At 41.0% G+C, this 26,697-nt stretch overlaps 1 protein-coding gene across 4 annotated transcripts in view; it reads left to right on the top strand.

Annotated features, from left to right (window-relative positions):
- Positions 1-26,697, top strand: part of PRKDC (protein kinase, DNA-activated, catalytic subunit) — a 197,150-nt gene that overhangs the window by 79,843 nt on the left and 90,610 nt on the right. For 3 of the 4 annotated variants that reach the window (XR_007772788.1, XM_050941896.1, XM_050941898.1), the window contains exons 41-55: positions 2,843-3,050; positions 4,559-4,737; positions 5,532-5,700; positions 7,065-7,130; positions 7,717-7,789; positions 8,548-8,696; positions 15,170-15,307; positions 15,672-15,791; positions 17,171-17,314; positions 20,256-20,407; positions 21,140-21,271; positions 21,838-21,949; positions 23,025-23,149; positions 23,558-23,707; positions 24,184-24,357. Coding sequence is in view for 3 of the 4 variants with exons in the window: in XM_050941896.1 (XP_050797853.1) it covers positions 2,843-3,050; positions 4,559-4,737; positions 5,532-5,700; positions 7,065-7,130; positions 7,717-7,789; positions 8,548-8,696; positions 15,170-15,307; positions 15,672-15,791; positions 17,171-17,314; positions 20,256-20,407; positions 21,140-21,271; positions 21,838-21,949; positions 23,025-23,149; positions 23,558-23,707; positions 24,184-24,357 (2,091 nt within the window). In the remaining variant the exon portion in view is untranslated. The remainder of the gene's footprint in view (positions 1-2,842; positions 3,051-4,558; positions 4,738-5,531; positions 5,701-7,064; positions 7,131-7,716; positions 7,790-8,547; positions 8,697-15,169; positions 15,308-15,671; positions 15,792-17,170; positions 17,315-20,255; positions 20,408-21,139; positions 21,272-21,837; positions 21,950-23,024; positions 23,150-23,557; positions 23,708-24,183; positions 24,358-26,697) is intronic. The other variant, XM_050941897.1, reaches the window with a different exon arrangement.

The following is a 26,697-nucleotide window of genomic DNA, read 5'->3' as shown; positions in this document are numbered from 1 at the left end:
ACGCTCTTGACGTAGCTGAAGTTGCGTATCTTAGATCGATTTCCTCCCTCAGTGTAGACCAGCCCTGAGTCTCTTCCAATACAATTCAAATTAAGATAATCATCTTGGAAAACATGCACCCAGGGATGTTCAGTTGATCTTCCAATTGTATATTTAACAGAGTTAACATTTTTCATAAGAAGACTACTAATAATTACTTTGTGCAAATTTATGGGGAATGAGTTTTACTAGGACAATAAGAATCATTTACAAATGTGGTATTAAGAAAAGAGTGTGTTAAGGTTTCCTGACTTGAAGTCTTCATTTATGTCCAGATTTCAGTTTTGTTTGTTTTTAGTTTTATGTAACTATCCAGAATAACAGCCAATATGTGGCAAAACTACATCACTGACAAGCCAAAATTTACCATGCCAATAGGTGCTGGGCAGTAATCAAGTCCTTCTCTTTTCCTTCCTCTTTGGAGATCAGGTACGTCTCTCCAGTTGTCCAAAAAGCAAAAGACCAAATGAAGCATAGCTCCAACCTAGCTGACTCTTGAAAAGCTGTCCTTTTCAAAGAGTTCTAGTTTTCTCTCTTTGTGAATGATTTGGTGGGTGCACGAATGGACTCTATTTTTTTATTTGCTATCTGCTTACTACCACATTTCCAGGTAATGTTCTGTAAACATTATTAAAGATATAACTGAGTTTTTAATAAACACAGAGGACCGGAGTCTAAATGCCTAGATGTTCAATACTGATAGCTATGTGTATCTTGAAAAATCTGATACTGTGCTTTTGCATAGTTAGGTCACCAAAGTATGTTTGGGCAGCTAACCTTCTTTCCCAGGGATCATCAGACTCCAGTATTTGAGCCTTCTTTATACTTGTGATTGATGCTAATGCTATTGCTTACTTTCAGGCTGCTTCAGAAAATTAAGCAAAACTGGACAGGAGAATATAAATCCTGTTAAATATTTCTAAGAATTGTATATGGTGGTGGAATCTCCATCTTTAGAGGTTTTTAAGGCCCGACTTGACAAAGCCCTGACTGGGATGACTTAGTTTGAGCAGGGGTTTGGACTAGATGACCTCCTGAGGTCTCTTTCAACCCTAATCTTCTATGATTCTACATAACAAGCTTCCTATGTCTAGGCTATTGGGTATTTGTTTCCTAGGTACAGGGTTTTAATGGTTTGGTGTTTCAAGTGCTCATGTGTGCAAGTACTATTTTGAATTTATGTAATGGTCTTTGTCCTGAAAGCTCCCAGAACACTTGAAAATTACATATGTACAAGATTTGTCATCTACTACTGAAATGCAGCTGTCTTTGGGGTGAATTATGGCCTCCGTTTAACAGCACACAGCAGCACTGCACTATTGCTTGATAGGAAGTGAAGAAAAGCATGGCATATATTCACAATGCAGGGGGAAGATCATGTAGACCGAATGTAATTATCCAATCTGGAATTGAACTAAAATGCTTGGACTAATACTGTTCTGTAGAATGCTGTAGAATCTGTCATGACCACAATTGGTCTAGAGTTGGACCTCTCATTTATAAACCATCAGATAGCACCTCCACTAACCCAATGCCTTCAAATGGCATGCTGTGTTGCTGAATTAATAATGACTCAAAAAGTTTGCCTACACTCCACGCTTTTTATGGTATCATGTAGAGTACATACACAGCTTCCCTTCCTCCCCCGCACAGCGCAGGTACAGATAGCAGTGTAGATAATGAGGCACTGCTTAGGCAATTAAAGACAAGCCTGAATATACCTGGTATGTACCTGCGTATATACTCTGTGACTCTCTACAGCAGGGGTCGGCAACCTTTCAGAAGTGAAAAAGGTTTGGTTTTTTTTCCTGCTGATGATAGCTCATCTCAATTGATTGGCCTCTTCCAGTTGGTATGCGTACTTCCACCTTTTCCTGTTCTCTGTATGTATAAATATCTCCTGTCTGTGTGTTCCGTTCCGTGCATCCGAAAAGTGAGCTGTAGCCCACAAAAGCTTATACTGAAATAAATTTATTAGTCTCAGGTGCCACAAGTACTCCTGTTCTTCTTTCAGAAGTGGTGTGCCGAGTCTTCATTTATTCGCTGTAATTTAAGGTTTTGCGTGCCAGTAATACATTTTAATGTTTTTAGGAGGTCTCTTTCCATAAGTCTATAATATATAACTAAACTATTGTTGTATGTAAAGTAAATAAGGTTTTTAAAATGTTTAAGAAGCTTCATTTAAAATTAAATTTAAAATGCAGAGCCCCTAGACCGGTGACCAGGACCTGGGCAGTGTAAGTGTCACTGAAAATCAGCTTGGGTGCCGCCTTTGGCACCCGTGCCATAGGTTGCCTACCCTGCTCTACAGCCAAAGCAGAGCCTCTGCAATCTGCTACTCTTGTACAGTCTGCTATTTTTCCAGCATTTCTCCACCACAGGGAGATATTCTGGGCAGGGTGAGGCAATGGGGAGGTGCTGAAGCCTTTTCCTGTTGTCTCACCCTGCTAGAGCCTTTCATAATTGACATGTAGCTACACACTGCAGTGTGGACACAGCCTTTTTAATGAGGAGTATAGCTAAATGTACCCTACATAGCACCGACAGTGGTGTGCAGTGTAGATGTAGCCAAAGAGCAGAATGCCACTTACTGAATGACAAAAACTGCTTCCTGCAACACCTGGGTATCATAGGTATCCCACCCCAGTGCTGATGACCTTGCTTACCATGTGAGATCCGCTGAGATTACAACCCAAGTTGATATGACTGATGAAGAGAGTCAAAAAGTAAATGTTGTGGAGTTAAAAATTTAAATGGAAATTTGGTATAGGAGTGGTTCAGCTAAAATTCTCATCCTCCTTAGGAGCAGCTGTGAAAAACAAGTGGTGCTGTTAGACACCGTGCACAAAATGTTCCAGAGCGAAGCCCTTCTTTCAAATGCCACTCGACAAGCCTTTGTGGATCGCTCTTTCCTCACCCTCTTGTTGCACTGCAGCTTGGATGCACTGAAAGATTTCTTGAGCAAAATTGTGTTGGAAGCCATGGATACACTGAAGACCAGATTTACAAAGGTGAGCTTCATTTGTTCTTTAAGGTTGGAACAAATCCTCTAAAATGCCAATATTGTTCTGTGATGTTACAGATTATATTTTTCTTAACTATAAATACAACAGTCAAATAAAGATAATTTTTTTCAGTTTTGAGTACATTACAGAGCACAAATTAAAGTCACTGTGAGTCTTTGCATTGACTTGAATGTGTGTTGGATCTGACCTGAACATGTTATTACTGTGAAGTTACTGTATATTAACTTATATGTAGCTTATGAAAAAAGAGAAGAAGTGTCATCTATGTATATCCAGAGAGGCTTAAAGTCCTGTCAAAGACAAAATCCTGCCCTAACCTTAACTGGGGTTTGTGTGTGTGTGTCTGTCTATAAGATACATTGTCTTACTGTACTCTTAAATGATGTAAACTTGCACATGATCATGAAATGATGGCGATGGCGCCAAGTCTTATTTTGACTATTAGAAAAATGTTAGTACTTCCTGTGGTCAGTAATATATGTATATGTGTGTGTATATATATATATATTTACAACTAAAAATCCTTACAATTAAAAATCCTTACTGTTTTTATTTCAAAATACCGAAGTGCTGACCATCCTAGGGTGAAACTCTCATTGACTTCTTTGCAGACAGGATTTCACTTATGGCTCCTATTTTATATTATCATATCAAGGTCCTATTTTTAAAAATAAAATACATAAATACGAAGGCTCATTGCAATGCGAAAAAATAGAATTATAAGCCTGTATTTCTGTGGGCCGCTTTCTCTCTGATATAAAAAGTTACAGATGCAGGTTACACTTAAGGCTTTTCTTTTTTGCTGCAGTGGGATTGCCATAAAATCTAAAGCTGTGGGCTTTTGAACACTAATCATTAATGTCATAGACATATTTTCTGATAAATATTTTTAATAATGTTTGTGCTTAGATAATATATCTCAACCAAAGATCCGAGTGCTTTACAAACCTTTAAGTAAGACTCCCAACACCCCTGTGAGGTAAGGAAGTACTGTTCTCCCCATTTTACAGATGAGGATGTGGGCACAGAGGTTGTGACTTGTCCAGGGTCATATGATATATCTGTGGTACAAATGGAAATAAAACCTAGTTCTTCTGTTTCCTAATCTTCTATTTCTGCATTTATGTGTTCCTGCACTCTTGTGTATGTACTGGTACTGCATTTTTTCAAAACCTTAGAGCTATATTTTGGATAATAGTTGAATATTGCATGCACTCTATAAATATGTTTATGGAATCTTCAAAGAAATATTTAAGATGCACTCATTAAATTTTAAATTAAAATTGACATTTTATTTTATCATGAAAAGTAGTTAGTGTCTGGATGTTTATTTTTAACATTATGCAGTGAGACTTTTGATATGGAATTTTAGTTTTAGAATATGGTAGGTAGAATAAAAAAATAGAGTTTAGTTTCTACTGAGTAGCTTTTGGAGATCCATTGCAAGGACAAAAGCTAAGTGATCTTTTCTTCTGTACATGTTTTGTTTTTAGTCAAATGAATCTGCTTTTGATACACAAATCACCAAGAAAATGGGGTATTATAAGATTTTGGAAGTGATGTACTCCCGTCTCTCAAAAGAGGATATTTACTCCAAGGACTCTAGAATTAACCAGGCTTACCAGGGATCCACAAATGTAGAAGGAAATGAACTTACCAAGACACTAATAAAGTAAGGCTCTCATTGTTCCATAAACTTGTTTGCTACCGATTTTGTCTTCGTGCCAGATATTTTTTATAAAGATGCAGTTTAAAGCAAAAGTTCATTATATTCAAGGAAAAAATTAATTTGAAAACTGAGTTTTGGTTTAAACCACAGTATAAGGTGTTGAATTGAATTTATGCCTGGTTGTGAGGATGTTCAGATATAAAAACTGGAGTACTTTTCTGTCAGAGTAGGTGCCACTTTTTTCATGGGTGTGTTTGTGACAGCTGAGGGTTTTGTTTGGTTTGTTTATTAATGAAAGATGTGAGACTCAGCATCTTTTAAAATGACTCAGTGGATTTCCCTTATCTTTTACTGTGGCTTATCACTGAGAGAGTCTAGATCGTTTGTATAATTTTGCTAATCTATTATATATAGCCAGCCTGGCCTGTTTGCACATAGTTTGATAGATAAGAGGTATGTGAAAGTCTCCGATATGGATTGAGAGCTTGTCTCTAAAATGTTCTCTGTCTGTTTTCAACTCGTCAAAGTATTAGATCCCTAGCATTGCGGATCACTGTGGAAATACCAGTTAATGTTTGGCTTCAGTAGTGCTGCTGATTCAATTTTAATAAAATATTTCTATGAGAAGACTTAAACGCAAATTAATATTTGAGATGTGCATCAGTAGGCTGTGCTATGACATCGATGCAAAGCCTATGGAAGTCTTTCTGTTGATTTTCATTGGCCTGTGGATTGGACTCTATATGGCCTTCTAAAAAAGATTTTGACAATATTTTCTGGCCTGTTTTGTTTTAAAGGTCATGCTATGATGCATTTACAGAAAACATGGCTGGTGAGAGTCAGCTGTTGGAGAAGAGGAGACAGTACCATTGTGCTGCATATAACTGTGCCATTGCTGTCATCAGTTGTGTCTTCACTGAAAGTAAATTCTACCAAGGTTTTCTCTTCACAGAAAAACCGGAAAAGGTGAGATTTAATGAGGAGGCTACTGTCATGTCAAAGGTCTGCAAGGTCCATACAGCATATTTTGGACACTAATTGAAAGTTTGTACTTTTTAACCCAAGAATTGAACCTATATAATGCTGTTATGTAAGAAACTGAGAGAGGAAACAAGCAGGGAGGACTCAGCTGGAGTATTGTGTCCAGTTCTGGGCACCTACATTTCGGGAAAGATGTGGACAAATTGGAGACAGTCCAGAGAAAAGCAACAAAAATGATTAAAGGTCTAGTAAACGTGACCTATGAGAGAAGATTGAAAAAAATGAGTTTGTTTAGTCTGGAGAAGAGAAGACTGAGGGAGGGGGCAGAATATCAGTTTTCTGGTACATAAAACGTTGTTACAGGGAGGAGGGTGAAAAATTGTTCTTGTTAATCTCAAAGGTTCGGACAAGATGCAATGGGCTTAAATTGCAGCAAGTGAAGTTTAGGTTGGACATTAGGAAAAACTTCCTAACTGTCATGATAGTTAAGCACTGGAACGAATTGTCTAGGGATGATGTGGAATCTCCATCACTGGAGGTTTTAAGAGCAGGTTAGACACATACCTGTCTAGTCTAGGGCTAGATCTTCACTACCCGCCGTATCAGCGGGTAGCAATCGATAGCTCGGGGATTGATATATTGCGTCTCATCTAGACACGATATATCGATCCCAGAATGCGCTTATATTGATTCCGGAACTCCACCAACCCGAATGGAGTTGCGGAGTCGACATGGGGAGCCGCGGACATTGATCCCGTGCTGTGAGGACGTGAGTAATTCGATCTTAGATACTTCGACTTCAGCAACGTTATTCACGTAGCTGAAGTTGCGTATCTGAGACTGATTTTTCCCCATAGTGTAGACCAGCCCTAGATAATACTTAGTCCTGCCTTGAGTGCAGGGGATTGGACCAGAAGATCTGAGGTCCCCTCCCGTCCTATGATTCTATGTAGATGGCTTTCTTTGATCCTGCATGGCAATTGAATCACTGCTGGAGGTTTTGCATATGATTGAGTGAGGGTACAGTAACAATATTCATCTCCTCTACTCTATCTCAATCACTAGTTATGGAAAGTGCTTAAATATTACAAAAGCCCTTCAACCTTTTGAAATATTCTTGAATAAAATAATGTTAAGGGCTTTGCTTACTCTTTTAAAGTAGCTAAAGTAACTTGTTCTTAGATGTCTGCATAATGGTAATTTCTCATAAATGAGTGTAATGGAATGGACTATCCCTTATTTTGTATGGTAATTTGAAATAGACTGTTGTCTTTTGAATAAAATGTTGCTAGTCCCCCAGCTATTGTTTACAGTATGTTAATTTTTTTCCAAATTGCTTTGTTTCACAGAACTTGTTTATTTTAGAAAACTTGCTAGATCTGAAGCACCAGTATTCGTTTCCTGTTGAAGTTGAGGTAAGTTCTGTGCTTTATTGTAATACAGTGAAAATGGCCATTGCTTTTAATACTATATAATCATTGCATAGCTCTGTGTGTGTGTTACATAATTATGCATAGAAAGAAATGATACTGTTTGAAACCATGACAAATACCAGTGGAGATCTCTGACCCTTTAGAATGTTATGTAGTTTGCATAGTAAAATCCCAGTGTCTCTGGAAAATCCCAAGTCCAAGGAATGAAAAGCACAAGTCGGATGTACACATTTAATGTGGTGTTTTGGCAGATTTATTCCAAAGATAAATCATTTCTAGTGTCATAAGTTCAGCTGATATGATATATTCTGTAATACTGATTATTAGCATTTATAAGTTGGAACTCCTGTTCGTTTTATATAGCTTGAATACTTTATCCCCCCGCATTGGTTAAAAAGCTATGTTACAAATAAAAGTTCTATCGAGTTTGCTAGATAATAAATATAATTCTTTATTTAATCTTTTTGTAAAAGATACTCAAAATAGAACTCTTACTTTTATCAGCTAGTTATTTTTTGAAAACCAAATTTAACTAATTTCAAAGCTCATATTTTCGTTGGTGTTCTAGGTGCCTATGGAAAGGAAGAAAAAGTATATTACTATTAGGAAGGAAGCCAGGGATGCAGTAAATAGGGACTCAGGTATGACATACATTTATAATGATTAAAATTTTCTATCTTTTTTTCCCCTTAAATGTACAATTCACCATTGCGTTGCACTTATATAGAATGTGCTGATTTTAGTAGAGATGCATCTAGAAAAGCTGATTATTGTGTCTAAATTGCAGCTGATCCTACAGGTGGCAGTGCCTGTGCATCTTCTGACTGCACGAGGCCCTGAAGCTGTTTTTTTCAGTAATTAGAATGGGACCATGTAAAGTATGATTTCCTTCCTCTTTCTCAACAGCCCCAAGAAAACAGACAACTGTATAAGAATTGCTAACTGAGACTGCATTTTTGCATTTTAACATCATCTGAAACCATTTAGTAAACATTTTCCCACTCCAGTATGTTTTATTTTTCTGGGGAAGTGATCCATTCCATGCCTTTCTAATACTGAAGTGCAAGAAACTACGAATTGCTAACCGATATAAATGTGTAGAAAATTTGTTACATCTGTGGAGGAATTATACAAAGAGAGACCAATTCATCATATTTGTTAACAGGCCTGTTCCTTATAGTGAAACCTGGACAAGTGACCACCTTTATAAAAGTGCCACTGATGTGCTCACTACTGTTCCAGATGCAAATAAAAACAGACACTGTACTTGGTCTAGCTTTCATTAGAATACCTCCTTGGTTAAGCAACCAAATTTTGTTATTTTTCTTGAGTAGTCACTGAAGACAGCTTTCACTCTAATTAGTGTTATGATTAACAGTAGATTATTTTTCTTGTTTAGATGAGCCTCAGTATTTGCCTTCTGCATCTTATATGGTAGACAGCAGTCTGAGTGAGGAAATGAGCCAATTTGATTTCTCAACTGGAGTCCAAAGTTTTTCTTATAACTCACAAGACCCTACAGCTACCAGTATACACTTCAGGAGAAAGGTGATTAGAGATGTATACTGTGTGGAGAAACAAGAGTGTCACTATTCTAAAACTCTCAGTAAACTTGTACATGAAACTTGCTCTTTTAGTTAATGTATATGTTGTGCTGGGAAAGGTGAAAGGTTCAATGGGAGTAAATATTGGATACAGTAGTTGTCTATAGGTAAGTCTGTCTTTAATGGGAAGCTTGAGGCATCAGAGCAAGTGTTTTTTGCCATCAGTCTGGGTCCTTCTACTCTGTTATCGAATTTATTTAATCTTCCTTTAATGTGAAGGTGAAGACTTGCTCACGAAGGCAGAGGCCTTGCATTGTTGATATATTGTCTTGCTGTACTCTTAAACAATATAAACTTGCACGTTAACATGAAATGATGGTGATGGCTCCAAGTCTTATTTTGACTATTAGAAAAATGTTAGTACTTCCTGTGGTCAGTAATATATATATTTTTCTACAATTAAAAATCCTTACTGTTTAAAAAAAAAAAACTTTTAAAAAAAAGTACAGGGAAAAGAGTGACTTTTGTGGGTTTGACAATGCAAACGAACTTTTTACATTTTGAAAACTAGCCTGTAAACTTACAGAATGTCGGATAAGAATATATCATTAGTTATTATTCAGTTGTGAAGTAGTCGGTAGAAGAAGGAAAAGGGTTAAAATGCTATCAGAATGAGACAGAAGAGCATCAGCCCCTCTGCTGGAGCACAGTGTTGAGAAGAGAAATGTACAATTGGATTATTGTCTGAGAAGAATATTCTGACAACTGGGAAAAGGTGTCAGAGAAGCACTGATAAGTGTGATATAGGAGATACGTTATTTGAATGTATTGATGTTAAAATGAAGATTTTGGACATACTGGCTAATAAAGATTGGTTTCCTTAATCCTTGAGTGTTGGTAGGCCTGGCCTTTAAAGAACAAATCCGTTGTCTAAAAAAATAATCGATATAGGTTAGCCTATTAGTACTATGTATGTTGCTTTGCAAGAGACCAGAGTTCAGATTGTGAAGAGGTGGGTTATTCAGCTTCTGGAATAGAAGGGGAGCCTCTTTCCTTACAGTAGGATGCCCCATTGGCTGAACAGATGCAGCACGAGAGGCCTTGTTTAGCCTTTTGAGTCACAGGAAAGTAGGATAGAGGGAAGTTGTACAGATCAAACTTAGCCCTTTATGGAGCCTCTGAGGTATTCCTTGGGCTCCCTTATAGACAGACGCACACATTGGCAGTACAGTATTTTTTGCCGTCAATCTGAGTCCCTCTACTCTGTTTTAGAATTTATTTAATCTTCCTTTAATTTGAAGGTGGAGACTTGCTCACAAAGGCAGAGGACTTGCTTTGTTGAAGGGGAACTATAGTACAGGGTTTCTAAATCACCGAATCAAAGTACAAAGAAAAATCCATTACTAAAATATTTTTTAGAAGTATCTTAAATATAATATAGGTTACAGGGCCACTGTCTTCTGTACTTTTTTCTGAATTTGGGTAGATTTAAAGTGGTTTTATAATTTACATCTGTGCCTGAGTTCCCTTGACATTTTTTGTTTACTAGTCAGATTCCTATTTCCCACCTCCTGCTTTACTTTTACTATGTGAAAGATCCACAGAAACAACACACACGAATGAGTGATTATGTAGGGAAAACACTGAAACTGGACAGTTGGTATCGAATGTACACAATAAACTGAACAAAAGAGAGAGAACAGTATTATTTTGAATTTACTCTTGTGCTCATATAGTGTCTTATGTATTGCTTGCAGCAGTATGTTCCTATATAAGCCTGACTTGATGTTGACGGTGGCCCTTTAACACTTAGCCTTGGTCTACACTACGAGTTTAGGTCAAATTTAGTAGCGTCAGATCGATTTTTCCCTGCACCCTTCCACACAATGAAGCCATTTCTGTCGACTTAAATGGCTGTTAAAATCTATTTCAGTACTCCTACCTGACGAGGGGATTAACACTGAAATTGACCTTGCTGGACGCAGTTCAACAGTATTGGCCTCCAGGAGCCCATCCCAGAGTGCTCCATTGTGACTGCTCTAGACAGCACTCTTAATTCTGATGCACTGGCCAAGTAGATAGGAAAAGCCCCATGAACTTTTGAATTTCATTTCCTGTTTGTCCAGCATTCAGAGCTCATCAGCACAGGTGACCATGGAGTTCTAGAATCGCAGAAGAGCTCCAGCATGGACCGAACGGGAGGTACTGGATCTGATCGCTGTATGGGGAAACAAATCTGTGCTATCAGAACTCCGTTCTAAAAGATGAAATGCTGGAATATTTGAAAAAGTCTCAAAGGGCATGAAGGACAGAGGCCATAACAGGGACCCGCAGCAGTGCCACGTGAAACTTAAGGAGCTGAGGCAAGCCTACCAAAAAACCCACACGGCCACTCCAGGGCAGAGACCCAGACATGTTGCTTCTATGATGAGCTGCATGCCATTCTAGGTGGTGCCCCTACAACGACCCCACCAGTGTGCTTTGACTCCGTTAATGGACTCTCATGCAACAAGAATGCAGATTTAGGGGAGGAGGAGGAGAATCTTGAAGTTATCACCCAGCAAGGAAATGAAGAAAACGTTTTTCCTGACAGCCAGGGACTGTTTATCACCCTGGAGCCAGTACCCTCCCAACCCACCCAAGGCAGGCTCACGGACCTTGAAGAAAGTGAATGCACCTCTGGTGAGTGTGCCTTTGTAAATATTGTACATAGTTTTAAAGCAGGCGAGTTTAATGATTAATTTGCCCTGGAGAGTTGGGATGCATTTGCGGCCAGTACAGCTACTGGAAAAGTCTGTTACCGTGTATCGGGATGGAGCGGAAATCTCCAGGGACATCTCAGTGAAGCTCTCCTGGGTGTACTCTCAAAGCCTTTGCAAAAGGTTTCTGGGGAGGGCAGCCTTATTCCGTCCTCCATTACCATGCCAGGCCAGTAGCACGTAGTCTGGAATCATTGCATAACAAAGCATGGCAGCGTATGTTCCCGGTGTTTGCTGGCATTCAAGCAACTTCTGTTCTTTATCTCTCTATGTTATACTCAGGAGAGTGGTATCATTCATGGTCACCTGGGTTGAAATAGGGGAATTTTATTAAGGGGACATTCAGAGGTGGCTGTTCCTGCTGGATTGTTTGCCTGTGGCTGAACAGAAATTGTCCCTGCTGTGCGCTACACAGTGCGGGGTGAAGCAATCATCCCAGGAAATAGGGTTGGGTGAAGGGCTTTAGTTGGGTTTCTGCTGCACGTTAACCTGAAAACTGCAGCTCCTCCTTTTAAATGGCCAACCCAATGAGTGCTTGGTATGGGACATGAGGGTGCTGCTGTTTGAAACCATTCCCACGTGTTATGAAGGTTAAAGAAGTCAAAAGACTGTCGCTTACCATGGCTGCCTGCAAGCCAAATTCTGTTGCCTGCCGGCGCTGCATGTCTGATCTCTCGCACCAAACCTGCAGGCCCTCAATATAAGAATCAAAATGTGACCTTGTAAAGAAAATACAGATGCTATGTAATGTTAAGAGCTTGGTTCACCATGGAAGAGTGTACCCATTGTTCTCTAAAATGTCTTTTTAAATACTACTCTCCCTTTTATTCCTCCTGCAGCTGCAAATGTTTCAACGCTCGCTGTATCGTCTCCATCCCAGAGGCTAGTGAAGATTAGAAAGCAAAAAAAAAGGTACTCATGATTACATGTTCTCTGAGCTCATGCAGTCCTCCCACAGTGAAAGAGCCCAGCAGAATGCATGGAGGCAGACAGTGTCAGAGTGCAGGAAATCACAAAATGAGCGAGAGGACAGGAGGCACCAGCGAGAGGAGATGTGGTGTCAGCGTGATGTAAGGAGGCAGGAAGCAATGCTCAGGCTACTCGAGGATCAAACTCATATTCTCCGGCGTATTGTTGAGCAGGACAGGCAGCAGGAGGAACACAGACCACCACTGCAGCCCTTGTGTGACCAACCACCCTCCTCCCCAAGTTCCATAGCCTCCTCACCCAGACACTCAAGAATGCGATGAGGGGACCTCCAGCCACCCAACCACTCCACCTCAGAGGACTGCCCAAGCAACAGAAAGCTGACATTCAAGAAGTTTTGAAGTGCAGTGTGGCCTTGTTCTCCCCTCCTCCCCCATCCCTCCGGGCTACCTTGGCAGTTATCCCCCCATTTGTGTGACAAAGTAATAAAGAATGCATGAATTTTGAACAACAATGATTTTATTGCCTCTGCAAGCGGTGATCAAAGTGGGGAGGAGAAGGGTGGTTTATTTACAGGGAAGTAGAGAGAACCAAGAGGGGCAGGTTTTTATCAAGGAGAAACAAACAGAACTTTCACACCGTAGCCCCCTGACCAGTCATGAAACTGGTTTTCAGAGCTTCTCTGATGCGCACCGCTCTCTGCTGTGCTCTTCTAATTGCCCTGGTGTCGGGCTGCGTGTAATCACCGGCGAGGCGATTTGCCTCAAACCTCCTACCCCTCCATAAAACATCTCCCCCTTACTCTCTCAGATATTGTGGAGCACACAGCAAGCAGTAATAACGATGGGAATATTGGTTTCGCTGAGGTCTAACCGAGTCAGTAAACCGCATCAGTACACTTTTAAATGTCCAAATGCATATTCTACCACCATTCTGCACTTGCTCAGCCTATAGTTGAACAGCTCCTGACTACTGTCCAGGCTGCCTGTGTATGGCTTCACAAGCAATGACATTAAGGAGTAGGCTGGGTCCCCAAGGATAACTATAGGCATTTCAACATCCCCAATGGTTATTTTCTGGTCTGGAAAGCAAGTTCCTTGCTCCAGCCATTGACACAGACCAGAGTTCCTAAAGATGCGAATGTCATGTACCTTTCCCGGCCATCCCACGTTGATGTTGGTGAAATGTCCCTTGTTATCCACCAGTGCTTGCAGCACCACTGAAAAGTACCCCTTTTGGTTTATGGCCGTTTGCCTCTCTGGTTCTTTAGTAGGCTTGCCTGATATTCCAGGCAGGACTGAATCTTCATTAGACAAAACTTGAAGAAGAGAATGACCTGGGGAGTATTCCCATGTCTGCCCAAGCGTCCTTGACCTACCTCACTAAGGCCAGCCAGGAGCACCCATGTCTGCCTAGGCACTCCTGGCTGACCTCAACGAGGCTGGCCAGGAGCAACCAGGAGACAGCAGCAGATGGTACAGTATGACTGGTAACAGTCTTTGCCGACTTGCAATGGCAAGGAGCTGCTACTACGTAGCACTTCAGTACCGCGTCTGTCAGCAGCACCCAGTTGATGCCCGGTCAGCTCACTGTCACCGTACTCCATGCTTGCTGTGGTATGTCGTCTGCGTGGGTAACCCAGGAAAAAAGGCGAGGAATGATTTTTTGCCGTTGCTTTCATGCGGCGGGGGGCGGGGGGGGGTGCTGAGGACATGTACCCAGAACTGCGACAATGTTTTTGCCCCATCAGGCATTGGGAGCACAACCCAGAATTCCAGTGAGGGATGGAGACTGCAGGAACTGTGGGATAGCTACCCTCAGTGCAACGCTCCAAAAGTCAATGCTAGCCTCAGTACTGTGGACGCACACCGCCGACTTAATGCGCTTAGTGGGGACGCACACAAATGACAATATCAAATTGATTTCTAAAAAATCCACTTCGATTAAATCGAACTAATTTCGTAGTGTAGACATACCCTTAGGCAAGAGGTTGCCATATTGAAAGTAAGATTGAAAGAGTCATCTTCACCGTTTTAAAAACATTGGTCATCCAGGTATCATCGGTGTTTGAAGCAAGATCTATCAAAATAATTATGTTATCTAATATCAGATAACTAACTCTTTTCATATTTTGTAGTGAGGAGGATATTTTATCAGTTGACTTAAATTAACCAAAATTTTATTGTAATTAAAGAACTTGCCATAAGCAATTTCAAAGAATTCTGATTTCCACTTCTTTGTAATGGTGAAGTCAAATTTTTATTTGTTTTTTACTGTCAAATGAGGTCTCATCTGGGAAGTATAATGGCTATGGTGGCCCTCACTGGAAAACAGCCTCTGAATTCATCAGAGATTAATTACTTTACAAATAGTTTGGGAGTAAAATTTAGGGAAAATGCATGAAGTCTTGAGGAAGGTGTATGGTGGTGGCACTCTCAGCTGTGAAGTGGAATTACAGCTTCCGTGGAGGCCAATTAATTTTTACATTTCAGATTATTGCCGCCATACTCTTTTTTACATATCTGAGTCAGAGTGACATGCAGCTGGCACCCTTAGACACAGAGATTTGGAGATGTGCAAAATTAGTTCCTATGTTTGGTGGGGAGCTTTTGGTTTGAATAACATATTTGACCTATTTCTTGTTTAAATATTGTTGAATACAATTTTATTATTGTAATACAGTTTGTATAGGCTTGACCAGAAAACCAGCATAACAAGTGGTATAATTATGGCTTTTAAAAAATGGTGAATAGAGCCCCTCATGATTAACTGGCTCTCCCTGTTTTGACAGGAACCTACAGAATCCATGGATCCAGATGATCTGATGGAACTGGAGATGGATGAGCTCAATCAGCATGAATGTATGGCCTCTATGACGACCCTGATTAAACATATGCAGAGAAATCAGATTACACCCAAAGTAGATGAGGTCAGTATTGGTTCCCGTCTTAGCACCTCTCTAGTTTAAGAAGATAGGTAAGCATTGGAATAGGTTGCTGATTGAAGTTGTGGAATCCCTGTCATGGGAAGTTTTTAACAGATTAGACCAATATCTGTCAGGGATGGTCTAGGTGCACTTGGCTGTGACTCGACGCAGGGGGATGGACTAGATAACCTCCCAAAGTCCCTTGCAGTCCTATATTTCTATGACTTTTTAAACTCAAGAAAGGGGGTTATAATGGAAATCTTGTTTTGTAACTTTTGTTGCTATCAGTCCTTAGTGTAATAGAATAAAACCTGTGGTAATCTTGAGTTATATGTATTTCAAGTGACCTATTTAATTTTGATTTCAGGGAATAGTTCCACGAGACCTTCCTCCATGGATGAAGTTTATACATGGCAAACTGGGGAATCCATCTGTGCCACTAAATATTCGCCTATTCTTAGCAAAACTTGTTGTTAATACTGAGGAAGTGAGTGATTTTTTTCTTTTAAATTGTAGCACGTTCTGTCTCTATAGTAAAATATTATCATAAATTGATTACAACTTCAGCTGTGTAACCCTTTCAGAACAAAACCCCACACCAGCTAAACCTTTCCTAAATTCAGCTTTGGTTACTAGACCTATTGAAGGGAGGGCGTTCCTGGCTTATGCTTCAGGTGAAAACCGTGTGGTATTAGTTGGTTCAAATGAGTTTTAGCAACTCCTGTGAACCAAAACTCCAGAGTTTTGTACAGCTCTAATTGCAACAGAATGTAAAGATGTATAGTCACTGATTGAGGTCTGTAGTGACTCTATGGAAATGTTCTTTCTTCCTCTATTTCAGGTGTAAAATGTTTCCATCCTACTTCAGCCACTCTCTTTAAAACAATGTATTATTGACCAAATGAATCATGCCATCCGATTGCATTGTATATCAGATCTTAAATGAAATTGCTGCAATTCAGTGAATTATCAGTCAGTACTGTTTTCAAAATAGCTTAGTATTAATCTGGTGACAGAGTAGCAGCTTTTGACATTAAAAGCTAAATGAGAAGTGTATGTGCGCCTGTGTGTGCATGCCTGTGTGCGTGCACTCGCTTGCTTGTTCATTCTGGATGAGTGAGTTACTATTCTGACTTCCAGGGCCAGCTCTAGGGTTTTTGCCGCCCCAAGCAGCGAGAAGAAAAAAAAAAAAAAGCTGCAATCGGCGGCAGCTCCACCACACCGCTTTCTTCTTCGACAGCACTTGTGTGGCTGGGCCTTCCCTCCGAGAGGGACTGAAGGACCCGCCACCATTGAGCCCGACATGCCGCCCCTTCCCCTTGGCCGCCCCAAGCACCTGCTTGCTGAGCTGGTGCCTGGAGCTGGCCCTGCTGGCTTCCATGGGTCAGACTTAGTGTATGGAAAGCTGATAGATGGGCTCCAGTGGAAGAAATCATGTGCTTTGCCAGTAATAGCGAACTTGACTTTTGAAGGCTTGCACACAGAAATACAAACAGGGTGTGTAACTAATTTATCAATGGGGAAATTTTCTTTAGGAGCTTTTGAAATTACTATCATGAGGACTTTGTTCAGTGTTAGGCAAAAACTTTACAGAGAAGGCTGTTTCTGAATGTCTGACTACCAGAAGTTGGACCTGGACAACAGGGGATGGATCACTTGATAATTGTCCTGTTCATTCTCTCTGAAGCATTGAGCACTGGCCACAGTTAGAAGACAGAATGATGGGCCAGATGAACCATTGTTCTGACCTAGTATGGCCATTTTTGTGTTCTTATGTAAAAAAATAACTATTCCTGTAAGAATGTGATGCATAAATGCTTCTTGCATAGTAGGTTTGTATAGATGACTGTTCTTTATTTCTCTTAGGTTTTCCGACCTTATGCAAGACAATGGCTTGGTCCCTTACTGCAGCTTGTTGTTTCTAGGGATAATGGAGGAGAAGGAATTCATTACATGGTGGTGGAGATAGTAGTTACTCTGCTTTCCTGGACTAGTGTAGCGGCTCCCAAAGTAAGGAAATCTGGAACACGTTTAATTACAGTAGACTTCACTTGCAACCTATGGGTTGTCAGTAAAAAGCTGCTATTAGCCATCATTTGCAAATAAGCAGAAACAGGTTTTTGGGGCAGTAGCCAGGGAAGGAAGAGCTGGGACATGCCTTCCATGGCTGTAGCCTTGCAACCTGCCTGTGTGCAGGGCAGCAATGAGGAAGGGGCTTTTCTCCCCGATGGTGGGGTTTTCTGTGGGGAGCCTTGGTGCTGGAAGCCCATAGGGCTGCACTGCACCTCTTTCTCCATTATCTGGGAATCAGGATTCAGCGTGTCCTAGCGCTTTCTTCTCTGCATGAAACCCTGCAGCGCGGAGCAGCCTGGGGAGCACAGGGAGAGATACTGTGAAGCTCCAGGTTGCAGGTTTCAGCCTCTACTCTGTTTCCAGCCTGCAGTCCCTTACCTCCTGTATGAACAGGCAGGTTTCTGGTGCTGCAGCCCCAGAAGGAAGCCCTAGAATGGGTTGAGCACTGGCCAGAGGCAGGTTTGCAGGTCTGCAGCATGGCAAGGCACATCTCTGCACTTTTTCCCCTGGTTACAGCCCCACAAAGCTGCCTGCAGGTGGTGTCTCTTCCAAAAAATGTTGTTTAATAAGCAGCATGCCATTGCCAATATCTGAGTCCCCTCTGGACTCTTTCCATTTCATCCATATCTTTCTCAAAACATGTCATCCAGAACTGGACACAGTACTTGAGTTGAGGCCTAATCAGCATGGAGTAGAGTAAAAGAATTAACTTCTTGTGTCTTGCTTACAACACTCCTGCTAATACATCCTAGAATGATGTTTGCTTTTTTTGCAACAGTTGTTTTTGCAACTTTTTTTGTTACACCATTGACTCTTATTTAGCTTGTGATTCACTATGACCCCCAGATCCCATTTCACAGTACTCCTCCTTAGTCAGTCATTTCTCATTTTATATATGTGCAACTCAGGGATGAAAGTAACTTAAAGGACTTACCGGTATGCCAGAGTCCTGGGTGAGGCATGACCTCAACTGGAAGAGGCGGGGCCTTTCAAGATTTAAAGACCCTGGGGCTCCAGCTGTGGCTAGGAGCCCCAGGGCCTTTAAATCACCCCAGAGCTCCCAGCTGCAGAGGCGGCTGGAAGCCTCGGGGTTCAGGGCGAATTAAATCATTTTGAATTTTAAACCTATTCTTCAAATCTCTTGCAACCTCTCTCAGCTTGGTATCATCTGCAAAGTTTATAAGTATACGCTCTATGCCATTATCTAAATCATTAATGAAGATGTTGAACAGAACCGCACCCTGCAGGACCCCAGTTGATATGCCCTTCCAACTTTACTGTGAACCACTATAACTACTTTCTGGGAACAGTTTTCCAATCGATTTTATGCACCCGCCTTCTAGTAGCTCAATCTAGGTTGTATTTTCCTAGTTTGTTTATGAAAAGGTCATGCGAGACAGTATCAAAAGCCTTACTAAAGTTAAGAGATACCACATCTACTGCTGCCTCCCATCTACAAGGCTTGCTACCCTTTCAAAAAAAGCTATTTGGTTGGTTTGACATGATTTGTTCTTGTCAACTCCATGCTGACAGTTACTTATCACCTTAGTATCTTCTAGTTGTTTGCAAATTAATTGCATAATTATTTGCTCCATATCTTTCTGGATGCTGAAGTTAAGATGACTGGTCTGTAATTCCCCAGGTTGTCCTTATTCCCCTTTTTATAGATTGGCACTATATTTGTCCTTTCCCCCAGTCCTCTGGAATCTCTCCCATCTTCCATGACTTTTCAAAGATAATTGCTAGTGGCTCAGATATCAGCTCTTTGAGTATTATAGGATTTATTTAATCAGGCCCTGGTGGCTTGAAGACATCTAGCTTGTCTGAGTAATTGTTAACTTGTTCTTTCCCTATTTTAATGGAATGATGTACTTGATTGTTTTATTGATCTTTCCTCAGTGCTGCTTTAATCATTAACCACTGTAAATAACTAGATCAGTTTAATAAGAAGCAAGTTTAGTTCATTAATTAAATCAATCTCTCTGGCAACACTGTAAGTAACTTTCTGAGCATGGGATCCTCCAGGTTCTTTCTTATTGGTCCACTAATGGACACCTTAAGTTATGGAATGCACAAGTCCACAACGTACCTTAGAAATGTATTAATGGACTCAAAAATCTACATCCTGTCATGTTGTCTTGTAATATTTAGACTGATGGTTAAAGTTAGTGCTACTTTCATAGTTCTTTCCCCCAAAAGAATTATCAGTACTGGTATAACTTACTAGTGCCTTTTGGACAGTCAGTTTGCTAATTGTAATAAGATGCCTAGGTAGTTACTCTGTGTCACTCTGAAGTCTAGAACTTCTTTTGAGTCAGTGGAACAGTCACTAGCATGGTTTAGAGCACTTTTTATTCAGAATATCACCACATTCAATCATCACTGGGATTTGTGGGTCTGTTACCCAGAGTTTAAAAATTGGATGTTATCTTTTTCCATGCCAAGAATCCTAGACCACTGTGATGTCATACATCACCACCATTACTCTACAGATAATTTGCATGGAACAGTTTCGTTGGTTGTATGAGGGATACTGCACATATAGTGGATTAGTTAGCCCAGCTGCTATAGTTCAAAGTATGGACTTTCACCTCTTTTCATAACAAAATGGCAGGACTCTCCTATATAAAGTCACCACAAAGTTCTGGTGAATTCCAAGCTTGACTTCCCTACAAACTTATATTGCTGAACATGACTTATCCTTGTATACACGGATTGCAAACTCATATCCCACATTGTGTTAGCTAACTTGAGAATTCACAGTCCTGTTTTAAACATTAAACCAGTGAAGAATGAAACTGTTCTGTGCGTTCAGATTAAGAACAAAAATATTGTTTTATACAGAATTACCATATTGCTTTTTGTTCTTTCATATTAGGGGAATATTAAAGATGAGATACTGGCAAACAGATTACTTGAATTCTTGATGAAGAATGTATTTCACCAGAAAAGAGCAGTGTTCAGACACAACTTGGAAATTATAAAGACAGTTGTGGAGTGCTGGAAGGATTCTCTCTCCATACCATACAGGTAGTATTTCTCAGTATAAAAATAATGTAAGGAAAATGTGACCTTAGCTATGCAGAGGTGAAAGGGTTAACCCAGTGGTTTTCAAACTGTAACACAAAAAACTTGCAGATGGTCTGAGGATCTGGTCCTTTCACAGGCAGTAGTGAGGCATCTGTAATTCTTCAAGTGGTAATGCTTCTGGCTAACAGTAGCTCAATCCAGGATTATACATAGATTTTAGTGGCTTTTTGACCAACTAACCATTTTTTAAAAACAAATCTTATTGCTCTAGCCAGCTGCGCGCGCGCGTGCACACACACACGCACACACACGCGCACACACACACACACTCTCTCTCTCGTAAATTCACCTGCATTTCTGTCATTTGTTAACACCAAAATTGCAGAGGCAGCGACACACGCAACATATGCTGCAAGAATCCTGGATAGATAAGAATTACAATGGGCCCTATGCAATGAGAGAGCAGAAGGCAGGAGAAACTACTGAGAGGATTTTTTGTCTGTTTTTGCACCACTGAGTTAGCAGCTGGTGTTTAGTCGTTGAGGGTAGAACACAGAAATCAAAGGGTGAAAGTTTTGTGGGGGGTATAATTTCTGGGAATTTACAAACATTTTATACTATATGCATTCCTAATAAAGTATTGTTCATGTAGCCACAGTCACTTTCACCAGATTTGTACTGTCTTTAGCATGTACTCTGTCACATGCACCTTTTTACATTCTTGTGCTGCAGGTTAATATTTGAACAATTTTCTGGTGGCGATCCTAATACAAAGGACAACTCAGTGGGAATTCAGTTGTTAGGTATCGTTCTTGCTAACAACTTGTCTCCCTATGACCCAAAGTGTGAAATAGACAGCGTGAGGTGAGAAGCATGTCTATTCAGAGCGTTAATTTTTTATTATAAACCTTACAATAAGTTGACCAAGAAGGATGTTGGAAGCATGGAGGGTAGGATTTGGAATGCTCACCTCTTGGATCTTCTTGACTCTTTCTGGCCTCACCACTGCCCCTAAACTCCTGTGTCGAGTGGGTTGCTACAGCTAACTCTGAAGCTGTTCCTTACTTTAGGAAGTGAACTGGCCGGGGTGTAGCTATATCTGCCCTGGGCCCTATTGTGACCACTGCTTTTACAGATGTTGAGCTCTTTGGCACAGAGTGGAGTCAAGAGTAGCGAAACGGGTATTTGTGGCACTCCAGATCCCACTGTACCCAAAAATTCAAAGGCGAAGTGTTGTGATGCTCTGAAACATTCATGGCTATGGGTTGTTAGTGTAATAGCGCCGCAAAGACTGCAATTAAGACTATGAATGTGAATGCATGAAATGGAAAGGGGCAGAGAATATTTTTAGAGTTTCCTAGATATCTGATTTTAATGGAAAATCAAATACTAAGGTGAATAGATCACAATTGATTTCCTTTGTATGCTAGGTACTTTCAGGCTTTGGCCAATAACATGTCCTTAATAAGGTATAAGGAAGTTTATGCAGCTGCAGCAGAAGTCCTGGGACTTATTCTTCGATACATGGCTGAGAAGGAAAATGTGAGTGTGTTACAATAATGATAAAAGACACAATGTATTAAAGACTGTTTTATCTATAAGTCTAAACTGAATACCCAGTTCCAGCTTCAGAATGAGAGAATATTAAATTTAATGAGGCCTCCCCAGAAGTTAGGCAGTAGCAGAAGATGCTATCACATGAGGATCAGAATTCAGGACTAGATCAGTACAGGCTTGGCACACTTTGCCTCATTTCTTATGAACCTTTTGTCTTGACCGTGGCAGGGAATGGATCTGGGGAAGCTGTGTTCACCTCTTTCCTGCCAGTGGGACTGACACAATAGAAAGAAATTTTTCAGATATGAGGGAAGGTGAATAAATGTTCAAGTTAGGCATTCTCAGGGCTCTATTTGCTAGAAGTTTTTTAGGAACCTGAAAATAGGGACTTCGAATGAAAATGCTTCCTCAGCTGCTGCTCTTGCACTGTAATTGTGGCACTCCTGTAAAGCAGGTATGTAGCTGTCTTCCCTGTCCAACACGTTCCATTTTATTCATCCTTTCTCATTCTCTAGGATGCATGATGAATATTGTTGAACCCTTGCCCTCTTCTCATTTTCAGTCTTTATCCATTCCTACTTTCCTTTAAAAAAAAAAATGTGATTTTTGAATGAGTAAGCAGGTGTGGTGGTGGTTAATATTCTGTGTGTACCTTGTATTTCTTTGCAGATAATGTTAATTTAATAGAAAATGGCTTTGTATAGTAGTATTGTACAGCATTTTACTGGAAACCTGCCACGCACAATCAGGAATTACTTAGTGTTTGAAATAGGAATATCATGTGACTTTTTTTCTTTCTGTATTTAAGCACTTGGTCTCTGCACAGTTAATGGAAACTTATAAATGGTTAGACAGCAGCTCTGTTAAAGCAGACAAACTGTATTTCATCCAGGCATGTTGTACTACTGCTGTGAATTGTCATAAATGTCAAGATTAAGCCAGTGAAGTTTCATTGTAACTAAAAATATCCCCAATGTAATAGTACTGTTTCATAATTTGAGTGTTCCTGAGTTTCTGGTGTTGGCATTTGTTTAATGATAAAATGTTTCTGATCTTTCAGATATTTGAGGGTCCGGTTTATGACTGTGTCATAAAACAGATAAAACAGCATCAAAGCACCAAAGAAGACAAGTTTATTGTGTGCTTAAATAAAGTGGCAAAGAACTTTCCTCCTCTTGCTGACAGGTAGTGAGATAAAATGATACCCTGTATATAGAAAAATCATTATCTAATAGAACAGTGGTCCCCAAACTGTGGGGGGTGCCCCCGCCCCCAGAGGAGGATGGAGGAACATCCAGGTCAGGGCCTGGGCCAGACTCCAGCGGGGCAGGGACGGACTACAGCACAGCCCAGCTCTGCTCCCAACTACAGCTGCAGCTCTGCCCTCATTCTCTTTCCTCCCCCATACCCAGTTCAGCCCCCAGCTCCACCTTCTGCCCAGGCTCCTCTGCTGAGCCAAGTGTGCAGTAATGGAGAGGTATGTGGACAGATTCCATTACTTGTAATGGGAGATGCAACAGAAAAAGGTGGGCCACCACTGTAATAGAATATAACTTCTTATTTTTTGCTTTATGGACTCCTTGTCATGTAAAGGTTTATGAATGCAGTATTCTTCTTGATACCAAAACTTCATGGTGTTCTGAAAACATACTGTCTGGAGGTGGTGATGTACCGTGCAGAGGAGATAACTGATCTCTACTTACAATTAAAGAGTAAAGATTTCATCCAAGTCATGAATCACAGGTAAGTGGGCACACGACCATTGCATGATTATCATAGCGACCTGGGCTTATAGTCTGAATTTTGCATCATTGTCTTTTTCTAGTAATGATGCAAGTTTTACATTTCACATGCATTTACAGTTCCAGTTTTTTTCTTTGAGCAAATGTAGATTAGAAAATCTGGCAGGTTTTTTCTACTTCTCCTATTTAAGTTGAAGACTATGCTTACTGTAGCTTTTTTCATTATCCATATGGTGAAATCCTGGCCCTTCTGAGATCAATGGCAAAACTCCCATTAAATTCAGTGGGGCTAGGATTTCACCCTTAATATGTATTCAGGTTGGGTAGACTGATTTTTTTTTCCAGTTAAACACAGAAACAGTAACTAAAAACATTTTTATGCAATTTAAATCGCTAAATATTACTTTAATGTTCAGCTGTATGTGTAACTGTAAATAGAATAAAGAAACCAATGCAGTTGCTTTTTATCTCCTTTAGAGATGATGAAAGGCAGAGGGTGTGTTTGGATATCGTATACAAAATGTTGTCTAAGCTGAAACCTCTAGAACTAACAGAACTTCTTCCTGGAGTAACAGGGTTCATCTCTCACCCTTCTCCAGTATGTCGGGAGCGCATGTATGACATCCTGATGTGGATTTATGATAACTACAGGTATGAATTCAGTTGCAAATAGTGTCTTCCAACTGGATAAGAGAAATTAGATAAAAGTGATCTGAATAGTTAATTTCCCTATGTAAGAAGTGAGGAAATGGTGTTACCACAGCATGAAGCAGAAACTTTTGAGTTCTAATTTCCTTCCTGATACAGGCTTGGAAAACTCACTTAAACCTTTCTGTCTTCATTTCACTGTCTGTTAAATGGGGATGATAATTGTGTACTGCTTCTAGTGATGGTCCCTATTGTATTCCACTGTGGGTTTACCCATGCACCTGGAGCCAGAGAATTTGAAAGTAGCATCTATTGGTCTGTGCATGCACCCTGGCTCAGCTTCGGCCTCTGATGGTGGGAATAAAGGACAGGGCAGACTGACCACCTCGCTAGTTCCTTCTCACTTCTGCCTGGTCTGGGTTGGAACCTCCAGTGTCTCTAGTTTTGGTTTCGTCCTACAAGATTTAGATTTATTTAGTGTTGTAAATAGTTTTAACAGCTTGAACAGTTTAGTGTTTTATAGATTTCTTAATGTTTAGATTTAGTCTCTTTGGAGGAACCGTTCCCTGTTCGAGTACTCGACTATGCCCAGGTTTCCAAGCTTCATACTCTGCACTTGCTGCCCACAATCCTTTTTGACCAGCGATGACTACCTGCACTGCCTGTATGCCTTGGGGAAGCCTGCATCGTGATGAGTTGCAGTATCTGCTGATCATTCCTCAGCCTTACCAAAGAAGGCCAGGAACTTCATCTCCAGAAACATTTCATGAAGAGGCCATAAGGCCTCAGTTGGGCTCAGGCCAGGGAACCATCCCTGGACACTGGCCTGATTCAGGAAGCAGTGTATCTCCTGGTGCGAAGTCCAACTCTGGTGCAGGAGTGTCTAGCCCCACAGATACCCCAGTAGGATCTTGTCAGGAATCGAGGAAGCCCTCTTATAAGTAGGCCCCTACCAAATTCACAGTCCATTTTGGTCAATTTCACAGTCATAGGATTTTTAAAATTATAAATTTCATGATTTTAGCTATTTAAATCTGAAATTTCAATGTTGTAATTGTAGGGGTCCTGACCCATAAAGGAGTTGTAGGGTGGGGGGTTGCAACGTTATTGTGGGGGGGGTTGCGGTACTTCTAACCTTACTTCTGCGCTGCTGCTGGCAGCGGTGCTGCTTTCAGAGCTGGACAGCCAGAGTGTGGTGGCTGCTGGCTGAGAGTCCAGTTCTGAAGCCAGAGCCGCTGCCAGCAGCAGTGCAGAAGTTAGTATGGTATAAGGGTATAGTATTACCCTTAATTCTGCACTGCTGCCTGCAGAGCTGGGCCCTCAGTCCGCAGGCCTCCGTCAGCAGCCACTACACTCTGGCTGTCCAGCTCTGAAGGCAGCAGCGCAGAAGTAAGGGTGGCATGGTATGGTATTGCCACCCTTACTTCTGTGCTGCTGCTGGTGGGTGCTGCCTTTAGAGCTGGTGCCTGACTAACAGCCACCACTCTCCAGCTGCCCAGATCTGAAGGCAGCTCAGAAGTAAGGGTGGCAATACTGCAACCCCCCTAAAATTACCTTGTGATGACCCCCCCCCCCCACAATTTGAGAAATACTGATCTCCCCTGTAAAATCTGTATAGTGTAGGGTAAAAGAACACAAAAGACTAGTTTTCACTGGTGGGGGTGGGGAGTGGGAGGAAGCGGAAGAGAGGAGACCAGATTTCATGGTCCATGATGCGTTTTTCAGGGCCAAGAATTTGGTAGGGCCTTACTCATAAGCATGAGATTAAGTCTTTCTCTAAATCCACTTCAAGGAGGTCGGATTCAACTGTGAGCAAACTCATCGGTTTGGCCCGTGAGGACTTAATATGTCCTAAGTCCCAGAGACATGACAAGAAAGCTCGTAAGCATAGAGTTACATCAGTAGCAGACCACGATCGGTTGGTACCATCATCCTTGGCACCTCCCAAACCCTGACATCCACTGGAACTGTCCAAAAGACAGCACTGAACAAGAGACACTTGCACCAAAAGATGGAGTCCCTCCATACCTTCCTGAAGGACTGTAGAGCTAACCTCTGCTCCCTGGGGATATACATGCCTGCCCCCTTAGAAGAAGTTTCACTGCCAGTCATTTATACCTAGACATATGGCTCAACAGTTTTTTCCACCAGAGGCCCCATGAATGACCACATAAGAGGCAGAGGGTTCAAAAGTCCCTCTTCCCTGCACAGAGTGCAACAGGCTCTGGATCTCAGACCCAGCCCCTGGCTAGACATTATTTTTGACAGGCGTTTGAGAGCCGTGAACCACTAAGCCAAATGCCTTCAAGCCCCCACATACCATATGAGGGTTGTCTAGCACTT

The sequence above is a fragment of the Gopherus flavomarginatus genome, chromosome 2, assembly GCF_025201925.1.
Source record: "Gopherus flavomarginatus isolate rGopFla2 chromosome 2, rGopFla2.mat.asm, whole genome shotgun sequence".
NCBI classification, from domain to species: Eukaryota; Metazoa; Chordata; order Testudines; family Testudinidae; genus Gopherus; species Gopherus flavomarginatus.
Note: the sequence above shows the minus strand (reverse complement) of the source record. Positions and strands in the feature narration are given on the sequence as shown.